Source organism: Phaenicophaeus curvirostris, chromosome 7 (assembly GCF_032191515.1).
Source record: "Phaenicophaeus curvirostris isolate KB17595 chromosome 7, BPBGC_Pcur_1.0, whole genome shotgun sequence".
NCBI classification, from domain to species: domain Eukaryota; kingdom Metazoa; phylum Chordata; class Aves; order Cuculiformes; family Cuculidae; genus Phaenicophaeus; species Phaenicophaeus curvirostris.
The window spans coordinates 40,700,541-40,715,152 of NC_091398.1; the positions used below are offsets into that span (position 1 = coordinate 40,700,541).

Sequence of the window (14,612 nt, forward strand, 5' to 3'; positions counted from 1 at the left end):
TGGTTTTGTGGCTGGATGATATGATTTGTGATGCACGCAGCCAAAAGGATGCAGCGACCGCCATCCGTCTGCAAATATTTTCTCTAGCAACAGCTCCATTTCCTTTCAAACATCACAAGGGTTGTGGTTCCAACACGCACGTGTGTCTGAAAGAACACACCACATGCACCACTTGCTTTAGCCCAAGTTTTGTGCCATGTGAAGTGGAGGCTCAATTTGTCGCCCTGTCCTGTTTTCTGGGAATCAGGCTTTAATGACATTCCTGATGAGTCGAAAAGCTGCGTTCTCCATCTGATGGCTTCATCCCTGGGGAGGCGGCGCTGTGAGCTCCTCTGCCTCGTCAGCTGAAAGCGCCGACAGTCAAGGGCGAGGTGCGATCCTTCCAGCTGCGCAACTGCTGCTCCAGGCAGAGGAGAGCGCGCAGCAGGGCTTTCCCATTTGTTCCTCGCTGTGTTCTGACATAAATCAGGTGCTGGACTCCTCCATCACCACACATCACAGAGCTCACGGTTTCTTGGTGCCGCCGCGTGCAGCTGCAGGCACAGAGAGGTGCCCTGAAGTAAGGGATTCCTCCAGACTTCCCACAAACCCTGGACAACCAACATCCCTCCGGATGCAGGAGGGTTTGGGATGCTCCTTTCCAAGGCTCTGCTGGTCCCACGCTGGTGTTAGCACACACACGGCTGGAAACATCAGACACAGCTGTACAGAAGGTGACAGGGACCTTGGCAGTCAGACGGGCTGGTGTCTCCAAACCCACACAGCTGTTTTCTCACAAAAGCTGTTACAGATGCAGCAGGTCTTCTTCACGGTCGCTGCATCCAACATCATTTCACTCCTGTCTGGGTTCAGCCAAAGCACTCCTGTCTGCCTCCGGTCCCCTGTTTCTCTGAGGCAGTAAATAATTCAGTGTGAACTTTGTTATCCTTGTCTCAGAACACAAGTGGAGATGTTCAGAACTGGTCGGAAAGGGGAAAATTTTGCTTTATGGGAAAAGCTGCTTTGTTGACCTTTTGTTTAATTCAGTGTTGAAACAAAACCTTGCACTGTGGGACCTGGAGGGAAACAGACCTGTCCATGTCCTATTCCTGCGTGCTCCGTGTCAGGAGCAAAGCAAGGACTTGTCCAAGTGTCCAGCTCCCAGCTCGCTCACTGGGCAGCTAAGGAACTCCAGATTCCCGTATCTGGATGATTTTCATGGTCATTTCCAACCCAAACCATTCCGTGATGCTACGATTCTTTGATTCTATGAGATGAAGAAGTGTCCCTAAGTTTAAAACCAAAGCAAAAAGAGGGATGTGGTGCCACCTGCCCTTGCATCTGTGGAGCATCCTGGGAGCACCCGCTTCGTGGGAAGGAGGGGGCTGAGGTGGGGGCCAGTCCCAGTGCGGGGAGCTCTGCATCCTGGCAGCTTCAGCCACAGTGTGACGTCAATAACGGGAGAGATGGTGAGACAGCAAACACGCTTTAAGATGTGAGGTCTGGAAAAGGTGTTTCCAGTGGCTGCACAACTCCTGCACTTGCAAGCCCTCCCCCTGCCTTTCTGGGAGACAAATGTTATCAATCAGCCCCATCAAGTGAAATCCGTATTTCCCTCATGAAACACATTTAAGGCATCTAAACAGCTTCAATCAGCTGAAAAAATTAAATTCACTTTATTCCTCTCACCTAAGCATCCTCGGGAGTTCTTTGTCAAGAGCCCCGGGTAGAAACACAATAGGAGCTTGTGTGGCGTTTCTCCCGGCAGCCTGCGTGGATGCACACCGAGCTTCTCTCCTGCCGCGCGGACAATGGCCAGCATTGTCCCACGACTGTTGTTGGGAGCGCGCAGCCAGCTGAGGGCTGAGATGGAGCTCCAGCCCCTCTGTTCCTCACCCAGATAACTCCTTCAGGGGAGAAAAAGAGAGAAAAATGCATTTGCAATTAATAATGACAGTCTAGAAAGGTTCAAAAGTGTCCTCATCTTAATTCTCCTCTCTCTTCTGTCCCAGCTATGGGTTTTAAGGCAAATTTAAAGCAAATGGAGAGGCATGCAGATGCACATCTAGTCGAGCTTCTGTCTCCATCAGAGTTCAGAAAGTGCTGCTTTACTCTCAGATATAACCCTTATTAAATATTGACTCCTTCCCCACACACATTTTCTGCTCCATTATCTCAGTTTCATTAATGTTTACCATCCTTTGCCTTTCTGGGAATTCAGGACTCGTGTTTTGCCTGCTTGCCTTCCTGCCAATAAATCGTGAACGAGCTCCCGGCCAGGGTGCATCCTAGCAGAAAGGAACACCCGTGTTACATTTGCTCACGAGTGAGATGGCACAAGGCTGAACACGGAGATCCCACATCTCACTCGGGAGCGTCACCACCCCCCTTGGAAAGGGCTGTTCCAGGGAGCAGTGCCTGCGGGCTGGAGGCTCCCAACGCTGGCAAGGGCTCCAGGGCATGTGAGATGCTTGGAGACTGAACATGGGATCCCACATCTTCCTCAGGAGCATCACCACCCCACTCTGGAAGGGCACATCTTGGAGCACGTTCCAGGTCAGGTTGGATGGGGCTCTGAGCAACCTGATCCAGTTGGAGATACCCTCGCTCACTGCAGGGAGGCTGCACCAGATGACCTTCATGGTCCCTTCCAATTCAAACCATTCTATGACTCTATGGCAGTCAGTAAGGTCTTGCAGAATGACCGTGAACTCTTCTGACTCAAGGTGATTTTTAGATTTATGTTTAATTAATTCTCAAACAAAACTTGTGCTGTCCTGAGAAAACCTTCAATATCCCCAAGGCTATCGAGCCTGACCATTATTTTGCAACTTATTTCTACAATCTGGTGGGGCCTGATAGGTCCGGGTTCTGGCACTTGAAGGAAATGTCTATAAATAATAGACCGAGCGCGAGTGAAGTAGAAAGCAGATATGTTGTACCAGGTAAAACATGATGGACCAGAGTGAAACTGCCTCTTCTTCACCAATGGATGTGCATGAGGATAAAGACTATCAAGTCTTTTATTTCCCATCACCAGGAAATCCCCACAGAAGCTGCTTTTCCTTGAGAAGGCTGTTCTCAGAAAGCAGCCTATTGGGAGTTTTATTGCAGTTATTACAGAAAAAAAGTCCTCTGTAATCTTCTAGGCAAGGTCAGCTGCTCCTATGCTGCAATCAATAATCTCCGCTGAAGTGTACACCGCTCGGCTCTTGCAATGGAGTTTACGGTTGCACTACAGCTTTATTATGATGAATACTCCCCTCGCCACTGCCAACCTAAGACCAAGCTATTTATTAAAGCCTGACGTTGAGCCTACACCTTTAAGACCATTAAATCAGATCACCTGGAACTTCACTGAAATGTCAGCTCAGGATCTGTCTGGAAGTGCTGAGCATTGCAGCAAAATCATAGAACCATAGAATGGTTTGGGCTGGAAGGGACCTCAAATCCATCCAGTCCCACCCCTGCCGTGGGCAGGGACACCTCCCACTGGATCAGGGGCTCCAAGCCCCATCCAGCCTGGCCTTGAACCCCTCCAGGGATGGGGCAGCCACCCCTGCTCTGGGCAGCCTGGGCCAGGGCCTCCCCACCCTCACAGCAAAACATTTCTGCCTAAGATCTCATCTCAATCTCCCCTCTTCCAGCTCCAAACTGCCCAGGCTTGGCCCCAAACTTCCAGCTTTGTTTTAATGTGAAGATTTTGGTGACAAGCAGAGCTTCCAGTTCCCTTCAGTGAACTCTGAGAAGCATTCCCTGGTGGAACAATTTCCCTGGTGGCATCGCCCAGTCTGAATTGCCCTGGTGCCTGGGATGAGCTCTGGAAATGACATATTGTGTAGCTGGTTATTTGGTTTAAATACATAAATGCAAATGCTACGGTCTTATTTATTAATTTTGATCCCAGAATAATGTCTTTAGCATAAGAGTGCGCCTGCTAAATAGCTCTTTTATCCAGCAATGCTGCTGCTCTAATTTTGTCATTCGGAAATGTGGACATCCCAGTTACAGCTTACAACAAATTGCTCAAAAATCACCTTGTTCTCTTGAAATAATTCCTTTGCGCATACGGCATTGATGCTAAACAGTCACTGCACGCACGGATGGTTACTTTCATTGCAATTTTGCAAGTCTGGTTTTGAGCTGAATATGCCTTATAGCGTGGTTAGAGCCGCCTCTGGCTCCTTGCCTAAATGTCAACCAAAGAATCCAGTTTGCTGTGCAATTACCTGAACCTTTCCCAGGTACGTGTGGCTAACGGCGGCTCCTGGTCCCTGAGTATCACCCTTTCTTCAGAGGGTCAGCAAAATGCTGAGATGGTTTTCCCTTCATTCAGAAATTCCCTTGATTCAGATTTCCGCTGGGGAGTCGGAGAGGTCCCGATCCACAACCCAGCGCCGGGGAGCAGCGGGCGCTCAGCACGGCTGCTGGGAGAGCGGAGGATCCTCAGCGAGACAGTGTGAGTGTCCCCAACACACTGTCCCCTGACCCTCCGCTGCTATCTCTGATTGCCTAATGCGCCCTTATCTCACAGCAGCCTTGTGAAGCTTAATTAACTAATTAATCTTTCAAGGAATTGTGATAGTCTTAGATAAAAGCCAGCAGCCAAAGTATCTATTACTATTTCCTTCGCTAGCATAGAACCATGGACTGGTCTGGGTTGGAAGGGACCTCAAAGCCACCCAGTCCCACCCCTGCCATGGGCAGGGACACCTCCCACTGGATCAGGGGCTCCAAGCCCCATCCAGCCTGGCCTTGAACCCCTCCAGGGATGGGGCAGCCACCCCTGCTCTGGGCCGCCTGGGCCAGGGCCTCCTCTCCCACACAGGGTGGCATTTCTGCCTAAGATCTCACCTCAATCTCCCCTCTTCCAGCTCAAAACCATTTCCCTCATCCTTTCCCTGCCCTCCCTGACCCTGAGCCCCTCCCCAGCTCTCCTGCAGCCCTTTCCAGGATGAGGCAGCTGCCAGCTCTCTGGGTATTAGCTCCCAAGACGAGAAGGAGCAGTTTTGTAGAGAGGAGGAGAATCTATGATTCTATAATTCTATGAATCCATGAATGTATGATTCAAGTATTCTATGATTTGAGGACTCTATGATTCTAGGATTCTCTGAACTGGCTGGGCTCTCTCCTCCGTCCCACCCCAACCCACTCTCCGACTCTGACCCTGTGGCCGGGCTGGGCCCTCGGCTCCGTCCCCTGAGGCGGGGAGGGGGCGGGGCCTGAGGGGGCGGGGCCTATAAGACAGCGGCCTATGGAAAGGGGGCGTGGCCTACAGCGAAGGGGGCGTGACCGGCAGGTTGGGGGCGTGTCCTGTGAAAGAGGCCGGGCTACGGAGAAGGGGGCGTGGTCGGGGTGATGGGCGTGGCCTGCGGGGAGTGGGCCGAGCCTGCAATATGGCTCAGGCTGCTGGTGTTGCTTCATGGCAACTGTTCATGCAAACTGAACCTCAAAAGAGCTGATCTCAGGCCCACGATGTCCCGGTCACAAAGCCAAGGCTCTCACTCACCTCCAGGACAACATCTGAGGCCTGACGAGGTGCGGTGACTCTTGCCTGGAGTGGCGAGTTGTGACTGTGGAGATGCTCATCTATAGCTGGAGGGCAGGGAAGAGGTGCTGCTCCCTTCGATCGCTGCTGCAGAGAGGCTGTTATAATTGTGACACCTGAATTTTAGCAGTTAATATGGCCTCAAGCTCTGCCAGGGAACGTTTAGGCTGGACATTAGGAAAAAATTCTTCACAGAAAGGGTCATTGGGCACTGGCAGAGGCTGCCCAGGGAGGGGGTTGAGTCCCCTTCCCTGGAGGGGTTTGGGGCACGGGTGGACGAGGTGCTGAGGGACATGGGTTAGTGCTTGATGGGAACGGTTGGACTCGATGATCCGGTGGGTCTCTTCCAACCTGCTGATTCTGTGATTCTATGATTCTAGGATTCTATGGCCTACGGGGAGGGGGCGTGTCCTATGGGGAGGGGGCGGAGCCTGCTACAAGAGAGTGGCCTATGGTGAATGGGGCGTGGCCTGTGAGGGAGGGCGTGGTCTGAGGAAGGGGCGTGGCCTGCAGCTAGTGGCATATGGGAAGGGGCGTGGCCTGAGATGAGGGGCGTGGTCTGCGGGAAGGGGCGTGGCCTGCTACAAAAGACAGTGGCATAAAGAAAAGGGGCGTGGTGTGTGGGGCGGGGGCGGAGCCTGTAACAAGAGCCTGGCCGACAGTGAAGGGGTGTGGCCTGCGGGGATGGGCGTGGCCTGTGGCAAGAGAGGCATACGGGTAGGAGGCGTGGCCTGAGAGGAGGGGGCGCGGTATGGGGAGGGGGCGTGGCCTGTAACAGCAGACTAGCATATGCAAAAGAGACGGGGCCTGAGCAGAGGGGCGTGGTCTGCGGGAGGGGGCGTGGCCTCCCGCAAAAGACGGTGGGATATGGGAAGGGGGCGTGGCCAGCAGGGGGCGTGGCCCACCGCGGGGCGTGTCCCGCTCGGGGGCGTGGCCTGTCTCGGGGGCGTGTCCCGCGGCGCGCGGCGCGGCGCGGCGGAGGCAGCGCGGGCGCCATGGGCAACGCGGGCAGCGCGGAGGGGCCGCCCGGCGAGCTGCGGCCGCACGGGGCCCCGCTGAAGCTGCCCATGCCCGACCCCGCCGAGCTCGAGGAGCGCTTCGCCGTCGTGCTGGTGAGCGACACGCCGTCCGCGGGCCGGGGGGGGGGCTCTGCCCCGCCGCACCGGGGGTGGGGGGGGGGGGGGGCTCGGCGGGACGGGGGCTGCGGGCGGCCGCGGCTCTTTGTCTGCGCTGCCTTCCCCCACCGGGCTGGGGGGTGGCCCCGCGGGTCGCGTCCCTGTCGCCCCCCGAGCTGCCTGCTCCCCGCAGCCGGGAGAGCTTGTGTCTCTGCAGCCCCCCCGGAGCCGCCCTCCCCCGTGTGCGGGGTCTGTGCCTGCCTGCAGCGCTACGGGGCCGCGGTGTGTGCGGGAGGGAGCTCGCAGTCCCCCTCGGAGCCGGGGTTTGTGCAGGAGGGAGCTCGCAGTCTCCTTTGGAGCCGGGGTTTGTGCGGGAGGGAGCTCGCAGCCTCCTTCAGAGCCGGGGTTTGTGCAGGAGGGAGCTCGCAGTCTCTTTCGGAGCCGTGTGTTGTGTCTCCTCCAGCCCCGGAGCTGCCTTTTCTCCGCAGCCGGGATGGCTTGTGTGCCAGCAGCCCCCGAGCCGCCTTCCCCAGTGTCCAGGAGCAGCTCTCCGCCTGCAACCCACCCCCGCCCAGCCGGCCTCTGTCCCCTATAGGCAGCCCCCCCCCCATCCCCATCTGCCCTCAGGATTCCGCTTTGGGAAGGGGCTGTGGGATTTGGGAGCCCTGGGACACACAAGTCCTGCCGTGCCCCCTCCCCGCTCAGTCCTGGGACTGTTGGGGTCCCCATTCGGCTTCTCCCCCTGCCGGCGGGGCGCCAGGGGCTCGGTGCTGGAGATCCCCCCCCGGGAAGGGCCGCGCGTCCCTTGATCCTTCCATTTCGGGAGAGGAGATCCCCTTGCTAGGAGGGCTGCCCAGGGAAGGGCCGCGCTCCCCTTGCTGCTTGCGTTCTGGGCCAGCGTCCCGCTCTCCTTCAGGCTGAGAGAGCTGGGGGGGTTCAGCCTGGGGAAGAGGAGGCTGAGGGGAGACCTCATTGCTCTCTGCAACTACCTGAGAGGAGGTTGTGGAGAGGAGGGAGCTGGGCTCTTCTCCCAAGGGACAGGGGACAGGACGAGAGGGAATGGCCTCAGGCTCCGCCAGGGGAGGTTTAGGCTGGACATCAGGGAAAACTTTTTCACAGAAAGGGTCATTGGTCCCTGGCAGAGGCTGCCCAGGGAGGGGGTTGAGTCCCCTTCCCTGGAGGGGTTTAAGGGACGGGTGGACGAGGTGCTGAGGGACATGGGTTAGTGACTGATGGGAACGGTTGGATTCGATGATCCAGTGGGTACTTTCCAACCTGGTGATTCTATGGTGGGTATCTCAGCAGCCTTGGTAGATCCTACCCCACCCTCTGTGCTTCCCCCTCTCCTCCTGACTCCTGAGCAGTGTCTGTGCGAAGCACAGAAGCTGAGGAGGAGAAAAGGGTAAACCCCAGGTGTCTGCTGTGCCCTGCATCCCCGGAACACCGTGTGAAACCCAGCCAGGCGGACCGGGATTCCCATATTGGATATCAGGGGAGGGCAGGGATGGGACGAGGGGAGTGGTTTGGAGCTGAAAGAGGGGAGACTGAGATGAGATTTTAGGCAGAAATGTTTTGCTGTGAGGGTGGGGAGGCCCTGGCCCAGGCTGCCCAGAGCAGGGGTGGCTGCCCCATCCCTGGAGGGGTTCAAGGCCAGGCTGGATGGGGCTTGGAGCCCCTGATCCAGTGGGAGGTGTCCCTGCCCATGGCAGGGGTGGCACTGGATGGATCTGAGGTCCCTTCCAACCCAAACCACTCCCTGATTCTGTGAAGCCCAACCAACCCCCTGCTATTAGAAATTCTCCAGGCGCTGTGCGAGGATGCCCCGGCCGGTGTGTGTTGGGGATTATTTGTGGTCAGACACAATTAGATTATCACGTCTAAGAAAAGAATAAGCCTATTCAGTCGGGAACCCCCACTGATGAGCCAAATGGCGAGTGAGATGCAACGATTATTAAGCACCGTGGAAAAGCCTGGTCTCACATTGCTCTTGTCCAGAAAAGCTGTGGGCGTTTTACAGCTGAGAGATTCTCCCACAAGCAGAGCATCGCTCAGAGTCAAGTTTTGATTCATCTGAAACTCCCCAGTTTAATTTGTGTGCGTCGCCTGTGGAAGATTAGTGGGTTTGGGTTGGGACCGGTTGATGGGATCGGTTAAAGAAGGAGACGTTGTTTGGGAGAGCAGAGTGCGTTTAATGTAAATATGGGAGATAACGAGACCACGCTGGTCATTTCTTGAGGTACTTGAAAGGAGTAGATGGCATCTGGTTTTAGAAGATGGGATTAAATTAAAGGTCAGAGGATGAGGGCTTTGGCTTTGCTGGAGGGTTGTGTGGATGCTTGGCTACAAACGGGGTATCAGATGCTCTGTTCCCGTCTGGAGGAGCTGTGAGGTGGGGCTGGAACAGCCAGAAATGGCCTTCAGCCTGGTCTCGGAGCCAGCCGGGGATGGCTGGTGTTCATCGCAGCTTCCAGGAAGTGTCTGACTGCTTTATGAAGGAATAAACTGCTTGGCTGTTAGGATTTTGCTTTCTCTGTGGCTCTGAGGAGGACTGTGCCACCAGTCAAATGTAGGCAGTTGAACAGCAGGGATTAATGGGAAAGGAATGGTGATGGGGGCGGGAAAAGCTGAGGAACATTTTATGTAGGGAGCAAGGATTAGTCAGGAGATGAGAATACGAAGGAGATGCTGAAGGTTATAGGAGTAAAGCTCACCTTCTTTACACGCCGTCTTAAGAAATCAGCCTGGCACCAGCGTTGCTCGCGCACTTGGAGAGCGCTGGCGGGTCCCGAAGGGCTTTCCTGACAATAGCAATTTTCGTCCCTCTAATGAAATTGCCAGGACTGGTTTTGACGCTGATGAACGCGCAGCTCGGTTGAGTAGCAGCCACGTGCAGGTACGGAGTCAGCACGCTGAGCAGTTTGTCTCCGTTTCTGCAGGTGAAGAGCAGGGCCGTGCAGAAAAGGTTCCTCCTGTGCAGCCTCACAAATGGACTTTGAAATTTTATGCTTCTCTCCTTGCACAAAACCAGCGCAGGCAGCCCCAGCCCTCTAAAACCTGTGCATATCCATGAGGAGAGCACATGTTGGATGCATTTTTACTGCAAGTGCTGTGACATTGACTGTTTTTTTTGGGGGGGTTTGTCCACTTTGCACATGCTCTCCTGATCATCTCCAGGAGCTCCATGGTCTCTTCAGCAAGGGAACAGATGAGGAACGGCACGCCTGGAGGTGATGCATGTGTGCACTAGTTTATCCGTGCTGGCTTTTTAGCAGCTGTAGCCTTGAGGAAGGGCTCTGGTGAAGCCTTTGTCCACCTCAAACACCTACGGCCACCTTTCTGCCTCCTGAGCCAGCCTTGCTCTTTGAGATTTGAGCTGCATAAGTAGCAGGACATGATGGGAAGTGCTCCAGGCCACCCTTTTGTAGGGAAGCTCTCCAATCCAACTGTGCTAATCCATTCCTCTGGTCTTCAGTGGTGCCATCCGCGTTCCTGAGGATGCGCTGAGCATCCGTGTGGCAGTGCCCGACCAAGGGGAGGGAGAGGGTCTGGCTTTGTCATCCCTCTTGTTCCACAGGGGTGGATTTTCTCTGTCAACTGGTATTGCTGGTTTTGGGGCTGGTGCAGTAAATGTGCTTTGCTGGCCTGTTATGCACCGAGGTTTGTACTCGTCTCTGCTGGTGAGGGCACCCGTCTGTCCCTGTGGTTCAGGAAGACCTTGCGTCAGACAGGATGCCCTTCAAAGGGAAAACTGGAGAAGAACTGGAGAGAGATACAAGTTTCTGTTGGTACACCTGGTGTTATTTCTTCCATCCTCTCAAACTGATGCGAATTCTCCCAGTCCTGGTAGGACGTGTGAAATGATTCTCTGTTTCGAGTTTGCAGAAGAGCAGGGAAGTCCAGGGAAGCGGTGGCACGTCATTGCCACCAAGTTCCCAGTGTCCTGTGAAGGGTGCTGAATAATCAGAGCCACCTCCTGGCTCTGGCGCTGACTTTGAGCTTGCCAACCCCTTGGGTGCACAGGAACCTTCTCCCATTGTCCCTTCCCCAACCTGCTCGCTTTCCTCCTCCAGTGGGGTGGATTTTTTTCCTGGCTTTCTCCTACAAACCCATGGGGCAAATATGTATGAATTCTGGTAGCCGACCCTCATTTATTGTGTAGGAAGCCACTGTTCAGCGTGTGTGACCACCATGGCAAACCAAGTGTGCTGACAGTGTCTGTAGACAGAATCACTGAGTCATTTAAAGATCTTTGAGATCGAGTCTGACCCTACCTGTCCTCAACTAAACCAGATCCCCAAGCACCTCATCCACCCGGCTTTTGAATCCCTCCAGTGATGGGGACTCCACCGCCTCCCTGGGCAGCCTCTGCCAGGACCTGAGAATCCTTTCACTGAAGAAATTTTTCTTGATGTCTGATCTGAACCTGCCCTGGTGCAGCTTGAGGCCATTCCCTCATCCTACCACTTGGGAGAAGAGACCAACACCCACCTCTCTACAACCTCCTTTCAGGCAGTTGTAGACAGCGATGAGGTCTCCCCTCAGCCTCCTCTTCTCCAGGCTAGATGTCCCTCAGCCGCCTCTCATTCCTGGTGTTCTCCAGCCCCTTCCCCAGCTCCGTTCCCTGCTGTGGATTCACTCCAGCCCCTCAGTCCTTCAGAGTTGTGGCGCTGCCATCCAAGGTTGGAGATGTGGAGGTGAAAGCCGGGCGCCCAGCTCCCGCAGCAGGGTGGTCTCTGCAGCCCCGTTACCGGTTCAGAGAGGTTTGGAGGAAGCAGCCAGGACAGAGCTGGCAGGGTAAATTGTTGCCTAATGAGCTGTGATTGACATAATTTGACTGCGGGATTAGAAATCTGTGGCGAGGTTAACAGGAAATATCCTCTTACCCCCACCAAGTGGTGTTTCAGTTTACAAAGAAGCCCTCTGTGCCCAGTCCTGTAGAATGGAGAAAAGCCTTTGGAAGGACGAGGGAGGAGGTGTTCCTGCCATCCTGCTCCGTCCTGGGTTTGACTGGAGGGTACCTACCTGGAGGCATCGCACCAGCTCCGCTCCCGTGGGATGCACGCCAGGCGTTGCCAACAGGAACTTCTTTGTTCCGCTAGAATTTCCCTTTTTTTGCAGTGGATTTTGTCCCAGCATCATTTTCCATACCAGCCAAGGGAGTTGGAGTGTCTCCTGCTAAAGAATCTGAAAGCTCAGTGTGAGAACTCCGTAACGTTTCCCAGCTGTTTTCCATTCCTCTCCCTAATCCTCTATCAAATATATTATACATTGTTTTATGATATATACAGTTTAGAGTCTGCAAGTCGTTAAAGAGCGTGACATGGCTGCAGGAGATAGCTGTGAGGTGGTAGTGGTTCCCTTGCTTTGCTGGGGTTGGTGGGCACTGGATTCCTTGTTGTAATCCCTACATTTAACAGAACTCTCTTGGCATGGATTTTAGTTGAGATCCCTTACTCTCCTGTCAGGTGTAATTTGTATTATTTCTGGGGAATTAGAAAGCCATACAGTGGAAGCTGAGAGAAGCTGAATTGGATTTAGGAACCGCCTCCAGGAAAAGGAGATTTCTAAAATTCAGGTATTAGAATTATAGAATCATGGAATGGGTTGGGTTGGAAGGGACCTCAAAGCCCATCCAGTCCCACCCCTGCCACGGGCAGGGACACCTCCCACTGGATCAGGGGCTCCAAGCCCCATCCAGCCTGGCCTTGAACCCCTCCAGGGATGGGGCAGCCACCCCTGCTCTGGGCAACCTGGGCCTGAGCCTCCCCACCCTCAGCATGAAGAATTTCTTCCTAATGTCTCATCTAAATCTTCCCCTTCCAACTTAAAGCCATTCCTCCTCGTCCTGTCACTCCATGCCCTTGGAAAAAGTCCCTCCCCAGTTTCTCCGTATTGGAAAGTCTTGTGCTTTTTTGTTCAGGCTCTTACTGGCTTCTGATGCTGAGCTCATTCCTCAAGGTCTTGTTGACATGATGGGAGCCGTGACACCTTTTGCTTGATGAAACAATCTAATAAATGACATTAACAGGTGTGTTCCCAAAGGGTTAAATTCACCACGTGAAGCGGTGCTGGGGTGACACAGCTGTGCTGCCGTGTAAGTCAGCAGGCAGCATCGCTAAGTTTTTCCACCTAGAGATCATAGGAGAATATTGCTGTAAAACTGCTTTTTTTGGAGTGTCTGGAATACCCACCACGATACCCTCGTCTTTAGCTACTAGCAAGTTAGTCGCGTTCTCAAAATTGATTTCAGATTCCAGAACGCTGGAAGAGTTAAAGATGCTGAAGATGATGTGGATGCGTATATTATTCTTCTGTTTTTCCATACAAAATAATCCCTTTAATTTCTGGGGCTCTGAGGATGGAGGTCTGAAGCCATTCTGTCAGCCTGCGTGTTCCGAAGCTCCCAAGAGCTGGAGGAGGGCACTCGGCTTCGTGTCAGAAGCGCAGGTGAAGGAGGTGGCTGGGGAAAGCCCACAGGCTGAACCTGTGTTGGTCTCCTTCTTCCCACCAGGCCTGGGCTGTCCCGGGAGCCGGGATCTGCAAAGCCAGCGATGGGAATGATGGCAAGGAGGTTGCCTAATCCTTTTTGTGCTGCATAAACCCATCATCAGGCCATATTTCCTTGCAAATTGCTCGGCACTTTTATCTAAGGTGAATAGCAACAGGTCGGGCAACTTTTTAGGGCAGAAGACAAAGCAGGGTGAGAATCGTGCACGTTTATGGACTTGGCAGGGTTGTTCCTTTTCTCCTTTAGGTGTACGTAGGGTTTTTTTGGCAGTACAGACCTGGCTGTCCATCGTCTCTGCCTGTGCCGTGCAGGGCTCTGGGGAGCTAGCAGCCCCTGGCCTTCACCCCAGCCCTGCACCAGCATCCTTCCTCGTGTGGAAGCTCTATCAAGCATCTCCATCCACTGCCCTAACCTTGCGTGCAAGATAAAGAGGTTTTTGCTTTGTCTTCACAAGCGAGGTCGTGCAAAGCTTGGCCCCAAGGTGTTAAATGGGCTCTTTGGTGGTTCTGTGTGTAGTGGGTGATGCTTGGGAAAGGACTTAAAAGACACAATACGGAATTCAGAGTCTACAAGGTAATCTTAAATAAAACAATAGCTGTCAAATTGTTTTAGATTGATGACTGGATGACATGCAACTACTGGAGTCTGCTTTTAGTCTTTCATGTAAAGAAAGTCAGCACTTCGTGGTGCATGCAAGGTGTTAAAGTCTGTAGAAACTTCTCCCCCAAACAGCAACACCCAGCAGAAACACAAAACCAAACAGAGGAACATGTTTTCCAGTGAGGGTGGGGAGATCCTGGCCCAGGCTGCCCAGAGCAGGGGTGGCTGCCCCATCCCTGGAGGGGTTCAAGGCCAGGCTGGATGGGGCTTGGAGCCCCTGATCCAGTGGGAGGTGTGGGACTGGATGGGCTTTGAGGTCCCTTCCAACCCGAACCATTCCATGATGTTATGAGAAATGTTGGGTTTCCCCATGTGTTTGTTGCAAGAACCCCAGTTCCTGCAGATTTGGTGGGACTTGTTGTTTTTATTATATTTTTGCGTCATTCAGCCAAGACTGTAAATTATTCAAGGGAATTTTTAGAGAGTAAAAGTCCTTTTTAAAATAAAATAGCTGCCTGAAGGTCTGTGCGCTGATTATTAACTCGTGTCCTATGCTTGAATTGCCACTTAGGAGCAGGAGGGGAGCATTTTCCCTGGTGGGGTTTGGGTGCTGGGTGCTCTGTACTGCTGGAAAAGGTCCTGGTCTGGCGTTCCCTCTTGGATTAACACCACCTCTGTTTCTAACAAGAGCCAGGCAGCTTCTGCTCTCATTGTGAAGCTTGCACCTGCTGAATAAAAGGCTTTTCTTCCAGCCTGTTTGCAAAGGTGATTTAAGTCTGTCATCTTGGCCTGTCAGTTTTGGTGTGAAGGCATGAAGGACCCTGCAGCAGCGATGGGGTTTTTCCTTGTTAGTTGTAGCTTG

The 14,612-nt window shown here is 53.7% G+C and overlaps 1 protein-coding gene across 7 annotated transcripts in view; it reads left to right on the forward strand.

Annotated features, from left to right (window-relative positions):
- The first annotated feature begins 6,508 nt into the window (after window positions 1-6,508).
- Window positions 6,509-14,612, forward strand: part of FMNL2 (formin like 2) — a 121,988-nt gene continuing 113,884 nt past the window's right edge. For all 7 annotated transcript variants that reach the window (XM_069861668.1, XM_069861664.1, XM_069861667.1 and 4 more), the window contains exon 1: window positions 6,509-6,639. In XM_069861668.1, coding sequence (XP_069717769.1) covers window positions 6,523-6,639 — 117 coding nt within the window. In that variant the 5' untranslated portion in view covers window positions 6,509-6,522. The remainder of the gene's footprint in view (window positions 6,640-14,612) is intronic.